Here is a 16,430-nt window from a genome sequence, read left to right on the forward strand (position 1 = left end):
CTTTATTATTTTCCCATCAATTTCGATTTTACATCGTTATTTGTATTTAGATGTTTTCATACATTTGGTTTTTTCTGCTGATTATTGTATTTCTTGGCTATTGTATTAAAGATGTGTGTTAATCTTTGGAGTTCGTCTTCTGTCTCGGCGATTAAGGCGGCGTCGTCTGCATAACATAATATTTGGATTTCTTTATTCCCCATTTTGTAACCATGACTTTAATCGAATTAAAAATATTTGCGGCGACTTTTTTACTGGCACCCTATTATCAACGTATTCTTCTAATGTTAAATGTATGTAAAAATGTGAGTTTGAATGTAGTGATCCTGCAATGTTATCTTGGACTATAAGATAAATACAAATTCTCGGAATAGTTAAGTTTATGATTAACGGATTTTGATATTTTTTAGTAAATTAAACAAAAAAATAATAATAATAATAATAATTGATATTTTTTAGCGCGAAATGCGGTAGTTCGTAGTAAGTCATAACAAGAGTTCTTTATAAGATGTTCATATTGAATTCAGTCGGTATTTATGATATTTATCAATATAACTAATGTTGTAAATCGTTTTGTCTCTAGTAAATAAATGTTCTTACATCCTTTTTCTTTTCTAGTATCCATACTCTCAGCTTTTAGTGACAAATTTGCAGAAGAACGAAAAGTATCTAATAAACATGATACTTCAAAAGGACCAAAAGATTTTATGTTTGCAGTACATATCGCCTGTTTCTTTGTTGGATTTATGAATGTTATGCCAATGGTATTTTTTAGTACAGCAAAGTCTGTAAGTATCAATTGTTTAATTTAGTTAGAACACTATTTCATAAATTAAAAGTACCTACGATTACTCTTATGTCTCCATATTTTATGAGTTTTAATGTTAGTTCAGTTACAGTATAGGTAGTAAAATTGAATCAATCGGGGGAGTCAGTTTCTTTATACACAAAGGACTTGCAGATAACATAATTACAAGAAGCATATCCACAAGAGTAGCCTATTTAGTCGTAAAGCTAAACCGAAGGTATAAAATAAAGATTATTTAAGTATATGCTCGAACAACGGACCATCCGGATGAGCAGATTGAAGAAGTCTACGATGATATCTCAACGGCACTGAAAGAAACACCAACACACTAAACGATTATATGTGGCGACTTTAACGCAAAGATCAGTCTAAAGCAGTATGAACAGGAAAGAGCACTAGGTAAATTTGGATCCAAAGGCAGAAACGAGCGCGGACCAACACTACTAAAATTTTTATTACAACAAAATCTATACCAGGTGAATAGTTTCTTCTTTAAAAAATACCACAAAAGATGGACGTGAAAAAGCCCAGATGGCAGGATCAGAAACGACATAGACTACATAATCAGTGACAAAATACATATATTCAACGATGGCCCAGTGCTTAATAGCTTTACCACAGGCAGCGATCATAGAATGGTAAGAGCCAAACTAAACATAGACTTAATAACAGAAAGATCCAAAATGATTAGGAAGATAGGCAACCCGATATGGAACGACCTAACGAATTTAAATAAATACCAAGACAATATCAATAAAATCCTACAACAAAATGAATGCATAAATAATGTAAATACCCTAAACGAAAATATCGTAGAAGCTATTCGAGAGGCTCAAGTAAAATGCTGCCCTAAAAGATGCCAAGACGAAAACATAACCATTGAAACAAAGCAACTAACGAAAACTAGAAAAGAAATCAAAGGAAACCAAAGAATTGACGAAGAAAAACTACAAAAAATAAATAAAGAAGTATCAAAAGCTATAAGGAAAGATTTAAGAAAGTTTAAGAATGAAAAGGTCCACCAAAATATAGAAGAGAATAAAAGTCTGAAAGCCCTGAGGAGACGGCTAAACAATGGAAAATATGAAATACACAAACTAAAGAACAAAGAAGGGGTCCTCATATCAAATAGAGAAGAACTACTACTCATAATTAAAGACTTCTATCAAGAACTCTATACAAGTCAAAAGAAAACCAAACGAACTTGGAAGCAGCCGCATCACGCAAAATCATCAACCAGGGTTCACAGCTCATGTCAGAGATTACACTCAGCGAAATGCAAGACGCAATGAAAAAGATGAAAAACAACAAAGCGACAGGAGAAGATGGAGTCGTAATAGAAGCTATAAATATGGGCGGACGTGTCCTTCTTAACCAAATAAAAATTTTGTATACAATGTTTACTCGAATAATTACGACAACACTAGGAAAAAAGTTGGATTTCTACCAGCCCCGAGAACAAGCTGACTTCCGCTCTAAATTCTGAACCAAACCCCTAAAATTTTTGTTTTTACAAACAGTAAAAACTTTAATAGAAAAATCAATAGAATATACCTAACAGATCACTGGCACTTATCTTCGTAGACTTTCACAAAGTCTTCGATACCGTGGAATTAGACAGCATTATAACTGCTTTGAACAATAGTAGAATAGACTACTGGCATACAAAGTTAGTACAAACATTGTACCAAAACAACACAATGCGTGTAAAACTACATGATACCACCAGAGAAATTCATATAAAGCGAGGTGTGAGAAAGGGCGACACCCTCTTACCTAAATTGGGAAAGTAAAGGAATAAAAATAGACGGGAAAATGCGCATTCATCTGCGTTTTGCCGACGATATAGTACTTATTACCGAAGATTTGTGTGAAGCACAACAAATGCTACAAGAATTAGAAAACGTATCTTCAACAATAGGTCTAAAAATGAACATCAGTAAGACCAAATTTATGACAAATTCGGTTCCCAGCGAACACATGACTATCCAAAATCAAGTGGTAGAATTGACAGAAAAGTACATATATCTCGGTCATGATATCAGGATAACCAAGGATAATCAGACCTGTGAATTTCAACGACGCATAATTTGTTTGGGCAGCGTATGGTTCACTAAGAGACATCTTTAAGAGCAACATCGCGATAGCTATGAAACGGAAGACATTTGACCAATAATGCGTTCTTCCTATTATAACATACGAAGAAGAAACTCTCACTCTTACAAAAACAACAGCACAAAAGAACAGGTATATAAAAGAACATATAGCCAAGCTGAGAATGTTAGTCCATTGAAATGTTACATTTTTTATGCCTTAGCGACCATTTCTTAAAGGACGCAATTTTATTTTTTGATATCTTGGGAGGGTAATTATAAGCTTATGTTAATTATGTTAAAGTTTGTGGGATCGCCACCCTTGTCTCTTGGCCGCCATCTTGGAAAAAGGAGGGAAAGGTTTTCAAGTTATATTTCGTAAACTATCAATCCTACAAAAATTTAATTAGACAATATTTGTAGCAAATTAAATTGACTACAACTTCATTTAAATTACTTTTTATGGTAAAATTGAAAACAAAAATTTTATAAACAAAAATAACTAAAAATTTTAGAAAAATTTTTTTTTGGGCCTTTTAACTTTTTTCTGGTAATTTTTCAATAAAATGACATCAAAGCAATATCATAGAGGGTCTTTTATAAAATACTTTCACTACACAATTGTTTAATTTCATCAACTTTTCTGGATTTTACAGCACTGCGAAGCAAACGCGAAGAAAATTTTATTAAACATTATTTGTAGCAAATTAAATTATCTAAAAGGGTTCCTAATTTACTAGATACAGCGGGAAAACCCTTGGCCCCCTTTTGGGCCCCCCACTTGAACTTAATCTTAAACTAACCACACCCATACTTAAAAAAATTGCGTCCTCTCAAAAATGTTATCTTAATCTTTTTAATATACTATATCTTTTTAAGATCAGTTTAGAATTTTTCAAATTCTTCTTTCTCCTTATCACCAGAGAGTGCATAAAATATATAACTGGGTTTCCAGTTGGTCTGTGTTGTTTTAACTGACAAGAACCACATGTTCTAGTCGAGCAAGGAAGCATGTTGCTCTTTAAGTATTAACATTTACAACCATTGTCATCGACCTAGGGTAACATTATAATTTAAATTAAAATATGTAAACCATATACTGATGTCTCCACTGCAATTTTAGTGTTAGCTACAAGTACCAAAAGAATGCACTGAGAATGATCTGAGCTATACGTTATGCATCTATAATTTTTGGATGATACTTTTAACAAGTTTTAATTCAATGTTTTTATACCAATATACAAATTTTGAAGTTTTTTACTTCTGTATTAGTGTCATATATATTACCTCCATAGACCTTAAAGCTGCATTCCACTCAGTGAACCGAAAAGTAATGTAGAACATAAGCTCGAAATATCGAGAAAATTATTACAGGAGAAAATCAGAAGAACGTACAAAAAAATAGTGTTAAAAGTAACAATAGGAATTAGCAGTTTACGAAATTTTGGGATGAACAAGAGGATAAACAAGAAGATCGTTTAAGCCCAATTCTATTTTAGTTATAGATAAACTATTTAAAAATATAAACAGAAGAACAAACAACTTAAAGACAATTATAAATTATACACGTCTAATATCAGTTAACAGTAGCGCACCTAGAATTTTCTTCTGGGGGGGTTTTGGTTGGTCACCGAATTTTTTTTTATGATGCTCCATTTTGAGTCATTAAAATGTGTGAGTAACAGTGTCGGAATAGGGCCCTGGGGGGGTTTAACCCCCAAAATATCCCCTGGGTGCGCCACTGCCAGTTAATATAGAAGGGTTACTGCACAAGGAATAGATGATACTCATAGCGGACGTCGTAGTACTTATAGCTGACAACCAGAGAAAGGCACAAAGATTAATGAATGTATGGACAAAGGAAATAGAAAAAAAGGAAGTTATAAATAAACACTTAATTATTATAAGCGGTTGCTTATCCAACAAATGAAAGACTGTAAATATGCTATAGGGAGCGAAAGATTGGAGATGAAACCCAAGTGTTTAAGACAATAATTAGAGATGGTTACAGTTTACGAGAATCTTGGTACGATTATATCAAATGATGAACAGATAATTTTAGAAATCACAAATATTATCGTATATAATATCATAAGAGAGAAAATTTTGCTGGCAATATTTTCGACTGGTATGAAAGTTTGTTGCCTGGCAATTTTCGCGAATTAAATTTTGACAGTTATATAACAAGCCGTCAGTCGAGCGATTTTGTTAAAATTTTATAAGCGAAAACTGCCAAAAGGCAACAAACTTGAATTTTGTCGGTAAATAAATTTCTCTCGAATGATATTCGACAAGACTATTTCACGAGACAATTAACGCACCATGTCAACGAAACATAATCTTTATTTATTTGTCAACAATATTCAATTTACAATTCTTATAACTATAGTAGTTCTTTTTCCCCCTTTAGCCCATTCTTTTCTACCAAAGCATGGTTTTGTGTATTATTAACCTATAGCATTTGGGAACTCAAAGATCCAGCTTTATTTATTATTCTGAGATTTTTGATCAACTGTGACTTGTTAATTTAATTAACTCCTGTTCAGAAACACCTTGATTGAACAAGGCTAACACAGCTGAAGATCGATGAAAATGGTTTGTTATTTTATGTTTTTTTGTGTCTATTCCAATTTTTTCAGCTAATATTTCTGTCGACTTAGATACGGTGCGTGTTGATTCCAAGTGAACAGTTTTTGAGCCAAGATTCTTCCTTTCAGTTGGGATGAACGGCAAGAAAGAGTCTGTTTGATAAAATGATTGGCCCTATTTTTCCATTAATTTCAAAAATAATCCAACTGAGCATACATTTTCGTTTGATGAATTTCTTACCAGCCATTTGCTGCTTGCCAAACTTTTCGAACCGCCTTGATTTGTTTTGGAAAAATGCTGTTGTATTCAGTTCGGCACAACGAGGCAACAGGTCCTGACGAAATACCTGTAGACATAATACGGTTAATAGAAAAACAGCAAATTGGAATATTGGTCGACTTATTCAACAAAATATACAGTACAGGAATCATTCCCAAAGATTGACTAATGTCAACATTCATAACACTACCAAAAAAACCAAATGCAAAAGAATGCCAAGACCACCGGATAATAAGTTTAATGAGTCATACGCTCAAAATATTTTAAAAAATTATACACCGGAGAATACACAACAAACTTGAAAAGGACATAAGTGACACACAATTTGGATTTAGAAATGCACTGGGAACGAGAGAGTTCGCTGTGAATGTACTTGTGCAAAGGTGCATGGATGTTAATCAGCCAGTATATATGTGTTTTTTGAATTACAACAAAGCCTTCGATAAGGTCAGACATAACCATCTTATCGAATTACTTGAAAAGAAAAACTTAGATATGAGAGACTTAGATATCAAGATCATTAACGCTATCTATTATAATCAGATCGCTGTGGTAAAAGAGAACAACGTCTTTTCAAATGAAATACAGATTGAGAGGGGCGTCATGCAGGGCTGTGTCCTGTCTCCTACTTTGTTCAATTTGTATTCAGAGGAAATAATCCAGGAAGCACTAGAAGAACTAACTATCGGAATAAAAGTAAATGGCCGTCCAATCAATAGTATACGGTTTGTCGAGGACACTATTTTATTAGCGGAATATCTTGAGGATTTACAACAAATGGTTGACATAGTGGAAAAAGTCAGTGAAGAAAACGGACTGTTCCTAAACACAAAAAAGACACAATTTATGGTAGTTACAAAAGTCCAACAGCGCCAAGAAAACATAACAATACATGGAAAACAAATTAAAAAAGTTGAAAAATATAACTATCTGGGTACAATAATTAACGAAAATAATGAGTACACAAAAGAGATTAAGGCAAGAATAGGACAGGTAAAAAATTTTTTCAACAAACTGAAAAAAGTACTCTGCAGCAGGGACATTTCAATTTCTTTAAAGATAAGACTTCTGAGATGCTACGTGTTCTCCGTATTATTTTATGGGTTGGAGGCTTGGACATTAAAGAAAGGTATTTCGGACAGATTAGAAGCCTTCGAGTTATAAGCCTATAGAAGGATACTAAGAACAAGTTGAGTGGATAGAGTCACGAATGTCGAGGTGTTGAGAAGAATGGGAAAAGATAAAGAGGTTTTAAATACAATTAAAGTAAAAAAACTGCAATATCTGGGACAGGTCATGTGAGGCGAGCGTTATAACTTGTTGCAATTAATAATACAAGGAAGAATACAGGGTAGAAGGAGTCGCGGAAGAAGACGCATCTCCTGGTTAAACAATTTGAGAGTTTGGTTTAACTGCACTTCCGCTGACCTCTTTAGAGCAGCGGTATCGAAAGTGAGAATTGCCATGATGGTTGCCAACCTTCTTAGAGGAGATCGCACATGAAGAAGAAGATTCAGTTCGGCCCGTAAATTCTCCCATAACATCAAACTCGTTCTGGAAAAAGTGAATCTTGCCGTTTACGGCCTCATTGCAAACTTTTTTTGGGCTCCATCGGGGGTTTCGTCTTCGTAGTTTTGGATGATTTTTAATAGTTCTTCTAACTCCGATAATTGGATCCAAATAGAAGTTATGAAATGCTGCGTGTTTAATGGGATATTTTGTGAAACCAATTTTTTGATTTCTTCACCTGACTGGCATCCAAATCTTGATTTTTCGTCTGGATTTATTATATCTGTCCAAAATTGATTACACCTCAATGACGTTTGTCAAACTGATAACAATAATATTACCAAACGCCTTCATGACGGATCTGTCATAATTTTGTCGCTGAGAAATCACGGTCTGGAAGGAATTTGTCAGTAGGAAACGTGGCGTTGCTATGACGTTTTCTTAGATAAAAATAGTCTAGTGAAATAGTCACAAATATACTATGTACTAAATAATACGGACAGTATTAGTAAAAAGAAAAATCAGACAGTAATAATAAAGGACACGAAAGTACGTAGCATAATTACAGCAGAAATGAAGCAACTGAGAAAAATAGAACGACTGGGAGACTGGGAAAAGCTGGTTAGGGTAAGAAACAAAAATGTCAGAAACGAGTTAAAACAGGAACGAATAGAAAAAAGATAGAAAATGATTAGAGGCCAAAAGACAGGAGAGAATGAGTACGGGTAGGTTTAGAAAGGGGTCGATTAAATAAATCCAGGACATCGGGATTAACAAAGGGAAACACCGCCACAGATGAAGAAAATGGAAGAAGAACGGACGGCGTTGAAAAGATAGCTTAGGGATGGATGGATATCAACAAGATCCGACGCTTTTATAAGAAATAGAAAATGAGAGAAGAAAAGATCATTAAGGACAAGGGAACAGGTAATTTAGTTCGTTAGAGAAAACAACTGTATCATTTCTGGTAGGTACGATAATATAAAAAGGATATACTATCACAGTGGATGGCAAAAACAGCTCAAACAATAGCTGTCGATTAAACAATGAAGATATGAATGGAAATTTAAAAAAAAAACTTATATTTGCCGTAAGTTATCTTAAATAATATTAGTCAATTAGAGAGTTCTTTTTTGAAGATAAGACATTACTTTGCATGTGTATCAGATCAGTCGGTACATACACAAATTATTAATGCATTTGTGATCAGATTGATCAAATATTTTACATGATATATCACCAACTAGTCATTATAAATGATAAAAAAATAATTTTGAAGGAGTTTTAAACTTGAGATAGTTTATTGTTTTTAGTATAAATGCATTATTAGATAATTCGATAAAAATCCGAATGTCGTTTTTTTATTACATAACTAACAATATTTTAAAAGTTTGTATACATAGAAACCAGATAATATACACGTAGGAATCTGTGTGACTGGACTCTAGATTACACGATACTTCAATGAAATTTATAAACAATGTTTTTTTTTTAATTTCCACAGAAAATGTTAAATGTTAACTTAACATGTTTTACAGTACAACACCTTCCTTAGATGAAAAATTAAAAATGTCTAAAAAATAAGAAATGTCTGTTTAAATCTCTGAGAAAAGGAATGGTTTGGTCAATGATTTTGTTACTGTTATGCACTCAAAAGCAATATTTGAAACTACACCTGTTTCAATGTAAAAAGTATGGAAATAAAAAGATGTAATGTGCAAACAATAAATTTATCACTGAACTTAAAAAAAACTGCTATTGCATTATTTGGAAGACGCATTATAAAAACTATGTAATACGAACAGAGTTTCCTAAATATTTATCATTGGACCTAACGCAAGAAAGACGTTATGAACAGAGAAATCATCAATTACAAAATGAATTTCTTTATTTTTCAACAAATGATATTACCACCCCTACCCCTAATCGGAGGACTTTTCTAATAAATTCTTAAGGCATTGCTTCCCATTCATTATTAAGCGCAGCTCTCAATTTCATTATGCTCCTTAGTGAATGATTTCTGTTCATCCCAGAAGCTCATCCCAAATATGCTCTATTGAATTTATGTCTGGGCTCAACGCAGGCCACTTTATTATAGTTATACCCAATAGCGCACCTAGAATTTGCCTCTGGGGGGGTTCTGGTTGGTCACCGAAATTTTTTTTATGTTGGTACCTCCATTTTGAGTCCTTAAAATGTGAGAGTAACAGTGTCGGAATAGGGTCCTGGGGGGGGTTAACCCCCAAAACTCCCACTGGTTATACCAATCTCAGTCAGATAGGTGGTGGTGACTCGTGCTGTATGGCATCGTGCATTAAAATAAAGCCATCACCAATAAATCCCGCGTATGGAACCACATGTTTCTCCAAAATGTCTCTGATGTAACGATTAGCCGTTAAACCTCATCCACGTCCTCCAACAGGCACGAAAACGAACTCGGTTTTCTCATCCATGAAAATTCCTGCCTGCCCAAAAATATAAGAACTGCCTCCATTATGACGCAATTTCTCGTATACAACATTGAGCAAATCGCTCTTCTGGACTTTTTTAGACTCGACCCTTTTGTCGTTGCCATGAAGGCAGATCCTACTTTCGTCGGAGAATAATACCTGACTTCTTTGATAGTCATCCTAATCCTGATATTTGCTAACAAATTCTAATCGACGTTGCTTCTGAGCTGCAGTTAGCTTGAAACCCGTAGGTGACCTTTTTGGTATCAGGTTGGCTGCCTTTAGTCTCCTTCTGACTGTCCAAATGCTTGTAACGACACCTTCAACCTCGCTAAGCTGTTTTTTGAGATTAACACCAGTCAAATATCGATTTCTCAGGAATTTTGATACGAAATCTCTCTCCGTTGTTATTCGTTTACGGCCTCCTCCTTGTCGGTAGTATCTTGCTAATGACGATAAACTCGGGACACAGTAGGTTGGCTTAAATTCAGTCGATTAGCCACGGCCCTCTGGCTCGGACCTTTTCTCAAAAATGCTACTGCTTAAGCTGCTTTGATGGATGTGGTATCTATTTATAATGCAGTTGCGACTGCATTACAGTACGTCATCCGATTCACCAAAAATCAAAACTGTTTTAAACCTCAGTAATGAGGTTAATGATTGTACACTAAATATTTTTAAATTTACTTTAGTTAAAGTGTAGATACTTTTTGTGGTAGATCAAATTACAATTACAAAGTTTGACAAATATTTAGACTTCGAAAGCGACAACATTAACCTACAATTAACTCTTAAATTATTATCTTCAGGTATAGTGATTTCTAGTACTATTACTATTATAAAATAGATTTCTGAAAAATAAAAACAAAAAACTTGTGATTCCATTCCTCCGATTTATAGCAGGCAAATGCATTATTTTCGCCCTCTAGAGGATAAAAACCTCGACCTACTCCAAACACGGTCTGAACAAAAGTCGTTTTACCCCCAGCTTTACGAGGGTGGATTGATATAAGACTAGTCTTTGATAGAAAAAACAAGTTTTTTGGAATTAAATCGATTTATTTTTCAACATAGTCCCCTTTTAGCTCAATACACTTAGTAAGACGTAAGATGTTCCAATTTTTTTATCCCATCCGAATAGTACTTTTGCTCGAGCTCTTTAAAATAGGCCGAAGTTTCAGCGACGACTTCATCATTTGTTGCGAAATGGCGTCCTCCGAGCCATTTTTTTAGGTTTGGAAACGGGAAAAAATCGCTGGCGGCAAGATCTGTTGAATACGGTGGGTTTTTAACCAATTCATAGCCCAATTCGCGTAATTTTGCCATGGCGACGGCCGATCGGTGAACCGGTGCATTGTTTTGGTGAAAGAGCACTTTTTTGCGTTCCAAACCGGGGCGTTTTCGATGCAATTTGGCATCAAATCGATCCAATAATGCTGCGTAGTATTCACCATTGATTGTTTTTCGCCATCAGTCGCCATCACTTTGCCGGCCGAATATGCACTCTTTGCCTTTCGACTGTTTCGACTGTTCTTTGATTTCCGGTGTGTAATAATGCATCCAGGTTTCATAAACGGTGATAAATCGGCAAAAAAAATCCTTCGGATCGCGCCGTACTATCGCCAAAAGCGTCTCCTAAGTGATCACACGTTTTTGCATTTGATCGAATGTCAGCAAACGCGGCACCCATCGCGCGGATAGCTTTTTCATGTCCAAATGATGGTGAATGATTTTGTGTACGCGTTCGTAGGAAATGTTTAGGACCTCTATTAACTCGCGGAGCTTAATTCGACGATCTGCCATAATCATGTCATGGACTTTGTTGATCATTTCCGGCGTGGTGACTTCATTTGGCCTCCTGGGATGCTCATCATCAAAAACACTCGTACGACCACGAACAAATTTAGCTTTTCAAAATTTTACTGTTGCTAACGAAGGTGCAACCTCATCATAAACTTCGTTCAGGTCGGCTTTGATTTGCACATTCATTTTACCCTTTTTGTGGAGGAACTTAATCACCGAACGATACTCTACTTTTTCGATTTCTCCGAAAATAAAACATTTGCCTGCTTTTGACGGCTTTAAAAACCAAACTAATTGTTTTTAAAACTTAAAATTTCGACAGACGTCATTTCATGAATGCCCAATGTCAACACCGAAACCAATTCGGTATCAAGTAGCGCCATCTATTAAAGGCTAGTTTAATATCAATCTATCCTCGTAAGTTGGATTCGCGTGCAATAGATTTCGATTCCCATACAATGTTCTTCGACGTTGGATCTTAACCCTTTCAGTACTGCTTTTTTAACTAAGTAACGAAAAAATATTTTTTTCCTAAAATTTATTTAATACAGTTCATATAACACTTTTTGTATAAAAAAATATAAAATGTATATATATAAAAATAATTATTATGGGTTAATTTGTACTCAAAAAGTACTTAACAAATCTGAAAAACTAGCGCATATGAAACATAAAAAATTCTTTCCCTTTGAAGGCACAAGTGGACATTGCACTTCTGATATTTCCATCATGATTTCCTTGTACAACCAGGGTTTTTGCATCTTAAAGGTATAGGCAGCTGTGGGCGCTCTGAAAAATGTCCACTATTCTTACATTGCACCTCAGTAAGAGGTCTAATTTCAATGTTTTGGCGTTTTACCAAAAGTTTTCGTTTTTGTTTTCAGTTATTGAAAGAGTTGACTTTTATGAGGGTTTGACCAACTTTTATCCTAAAGTGTAGAAGGTCCATGATATCTTTTTGTGGAATTACTAAAGTATGCGTGTCTCGTTTATACTCTAACCAAGAGTTTGTTGACATGGGCCGTGTCAACTGCATGAAAGATTAGTCGAACAGTTGTTCGACCGTCTGTTTTATCTATGCCACCCATGGACTTATTATACTGTTGTATAACTTCGCGTCGACTTACGTCAATGAAACATTTTGTTTTTTATTCCCACGTTTCACAACGTCTTCTGTACCAGCCCCCACGAATTTGGATACCATTATCGCTGGCTTGTCATCTAACCATCTGGATACTACAATTCCATCAGAAGAGATAATTTGTTCCGTTGAACCTCTCTCGTTTTTTGGAAAATCTTGTACATCAGTTAGAGATGGTTTAGAAACCACCTCTAAGCAGTAAGAGTCTATTGATCCTCGCAGTAACAGCTACAAGTATTGATTTTTCGTTGAGAGTTTGTAAAAGGTTATAGCTCGTAAAATAATTGTGACAGTACAACGCATGTTTGTTGGGTTCAAGTACTTTTGATAATTGCAATAAGATAGCTATACCATGTCCATATCTCAAATTAAAAAACGGGTGCGGCAGTCCAGTGGGAGTGCCGGTAGAAGTTATACTTCTATACACGCGTTCGCCGTTAAAAATTTATATAGGAGTCAATCTGCACAATCATTACATATGTAATGCTATAGGTAAGGGAGAGCAGAAAGAGAAAAATAATTAGTTATATAGGTATATGGTGCATCGTTTGCTGTATATAAACATTTGACCTGTAATAGGAGTATAGTAAATGAAGGATTGTATCAATATTTTAATGAAAATATATATTTTCATTTTTATATATGTATAAAAGAAGTTGAATCCAAAAAAAAATTTTACACATACTCTGCAGTAAAATTCATTGTTTATTTTGTTATTAATATAAAAATTACAATACTATAAATACACTGCAACATAATTCAATATAATAATACAATATAAATTAAAATATGTAATATTCATAAGTATTTAAAACTGCCAATATACATAACTTACTTTACGAAGACAAAAATAAAAAACCACCAACTCGGATTATGTTGTAAATTTTCATTTTATTTTAAAATTTATGTTTTTTGCGTATATTACATATATTTAATAAGATTAACATGAGGTTTTTAAATATTACGAAAATAAAAAAGGAAATTCATAATTGAGATTCGAACTCAAAACCACCAGCGTATGAACCAAACACGTAAAGGATTTGCCAATTAGACATGACACTAACGGATTTCAAAATTGACAGTTCTCGGTAAAACAGTGATTATTTTGAAATACAAAAGCCTAAAATAATTATAAACGTTTAATTTTAAATAATACAAAATATATAATATATATTGTATATTTTACATATATAATATTATATATATATATATATATATATATATATATATATATATATATAAATATATATATATATATATATATAAATATATATATATATATATATATATATATATATATATATATATAATATTAAATATATTATATACAAAAGGAACATTTTTATTCTCGAGAGAGGAAGAGAGAGAAAATATATCTTCTGCCTCTCTCTTAATCATTATCTTACATATGTAATGGTTTCACAGATTCACTCTCATGCAAATTTCCAACGCCGACCGTGCATATAGAAGTATAACTTCAAAAAGGTTCTGTTTCTGTGGAACTAGCTTGCTAGATTAGAAAATTGTAAATCAGTCCACTTTCACCACCTAATAAATACAGTTTTGCTCCCCATGGATTGTATTTATTTTTAATATATTGCTTTATAGAAAATCTCCCTTTGAAGGGCATGATTTGTTCGTCTATACAAATATTTGTTTCTATCTGCAGTTATCTACATCTCTATGGACTGATTTAGAAACTGGTCGAACTTTCCATAGTTTGTCGTTGCTCTGTCTGGGTTCCAACACAAGGTAAGTGGGTCCGAAGTTTGAAAAAACGATTTAATCTCATTGTGTCTGAAAAAATATCAATATTTAAAGATTTGTTCCAATACATTCACAGTCATGGAAATTTTAGGCAGCCTGTTAGAATACTAAAGGTCAAAAAACGATTTTATTTCTTGCAGATTGCATGGTACAAATTTCTTAATTCCAGTTTAAAAAGTATACATATTCGTATATTGAACGAAATTTTCAACTAAACTTTCGGGAAAATCTCTCAGAAAATATGTAACTGGATATTCCTCAGAACAGTTTTCATTAGACACCCGGGTTATTGTATTAGGTAATTGTCATGTTACATATTGAACATTCTGTAACGATTTTACATATTTTTTTTTAGAATGATGAAGTGATAGTTGTCATCATTTTCGCCCTGTTCATCATCATCCTCCATTTCCTCCTCGTTATCCTCTTCCTCATCCTTGGCCAATTCTCTGTCTTACTTGTATTTCCTTTTCGCAGTTACTTCACATACACATTCTTCTATGTGGGACAGTTTTTCTAGCTCTTCTAACAGTTCCTTCTCTGTTAAATATGTTATTTTAGATATTTTATTCTGAAAATAAAAATAACACTTAGTCATTTTGGATACACTTGTGCCCATTGAAATTGAGGTATACTTCCATATTGGAAAAAAGTCAAATTTTTCAGAGAAAAAGTCAAATCAAAGAAGTAACACTACTTTCAACATTGCACTGAAATATAAACCGCGATTGACTTGTATTTAAACTGATATTTGAAGAAACAAGTACAGTTACCTCTTACGAACAATGCGATTGCCGCCATATTCCTTTTGATATTAATTTATTTTTAGAATAAAACCATCTATGTGTCATCTTGGTACAAAATGGAGAAATATAATACTTATAGAATGTAAATTTCTTTAAACTGGTTTAAGTTACATATTCCTGTAGAATTATATATGCTGTATTCAAATTAATGGGTACAATTATATCCAACATTACTAAAAGGGTTAAAGCGGCTATATAAATAAACATTTAGACTATGTTTATTCTGGTTCAAAATTTTTGAGACGCTATTCTTTAAGTGTTTATTATATGGAACCCTAGAACATTTTTATAATATACAGAGCAAATGTAACAAGCTCCCCGTTTTCATTTCTGATATGTTTATTATATAGCTTTATACACCTTGCTATGTCATCTCTAACACCCTTTTTTACTTATAAAAACGAATTTTGTGCTGTGTTGGTAATAAAGTTGTTTGTTTTAGTATTGGATGTACAAATTTAGAAACGTAACACTAGGAGATGCAATAACAGAAGGTCAAGATCGAACTAGATTGCAGGTATATTTCCAGCCTGCACTCATGGCTGGTGGTACAGTACCAAGTGTAATTTGTACCATACTGTTGACATTTTATGGTCACAAAATACCATCCATGTTTAGGAGTCTTGCTTCGTTAGTGTTACTTGGTTTGGTGTTTGCCATATTTGCAATATTCACTCAAATTAACACAGATTCATGTAAGTATATTGTCCGATACAAATAATATTACTGACATAATAAAATCTGCTTTGCTATATCCATATATTTATATTACAATTATTACAATTTAAAATTTACTGAAACTACATAAATCGTCAATATCACAAAATAAAAGATAATAAAATACACAATACATTGCAAAATTCTTCCACTGAATATTACGGTATTTCAGATAGATAGGCTTTTGTCATTTTACAGAACTTAAACAATAGTAGAGGACCCATGTGGCACTCCACATAAAATGCTTTTATAACTAGAGTCAGTATCATTTGCTCTAACTAATTGTTTCCTATTTCTCAAGTAAGAATGGAACTAATTTAAAGAATTACCTCAAATTCCGTAGAAATTTATTTTTTTTTATCAAAATGTCATGATCTACAAAATCAAAAGCTTTGGCACATTCACAAAAAATAGTGGCAGTGTAAACATCAATGTTTAGTGCTTGATAGACCTTATGTAGTACAGAAA

The 16,430-nt window shown here is 33.4% G+C and overlaps 1 protein-coding gene across 2 annotated transcripts in view; it reads left to right on the top strand.

Moving 5' to 3' along the window:
- The window catches only part of LOC140446914 (equilibrative nucleoside transporter 3-like), a 67,926-nt gene that overhangs the window by 18,577 nt on the left and 32,919 nt on the right, over nucleotides 1-16,430 (top strand). For both annotated transcript variants that reach the window (XM_072539501.1, XM_072539503.1), the window contains exons 2-3: nucleotides 619-788; nucleotides 15,688-15,940. In XM_072539501.1, coding sequence (XP_072395602.1) covers nucleotides 619-788; nucleotides 15,688-15,940 — 423 coding nt within the window. The remainder of the gene's footprint in view (nucleotides 1-618; nucleotides 789-15,687; nucleotides 15,941-16,430) is intronic.

This window comes from Diabrotica undecimpunctata, chromosome 7, assembly GCF_040954645.1.
Source record: "Diabrotica undecimpunctata isolate CICGRU chromosome 7, icDiaUnde3, whole genome shotgun sequence".
Lineage (NCBI taxonomy): Eukaryota > Metazoa > Arthropoda > Insecta > Coleoptera > Chrysomelidae > Diabrotica > Diabrotica undecimpunctata.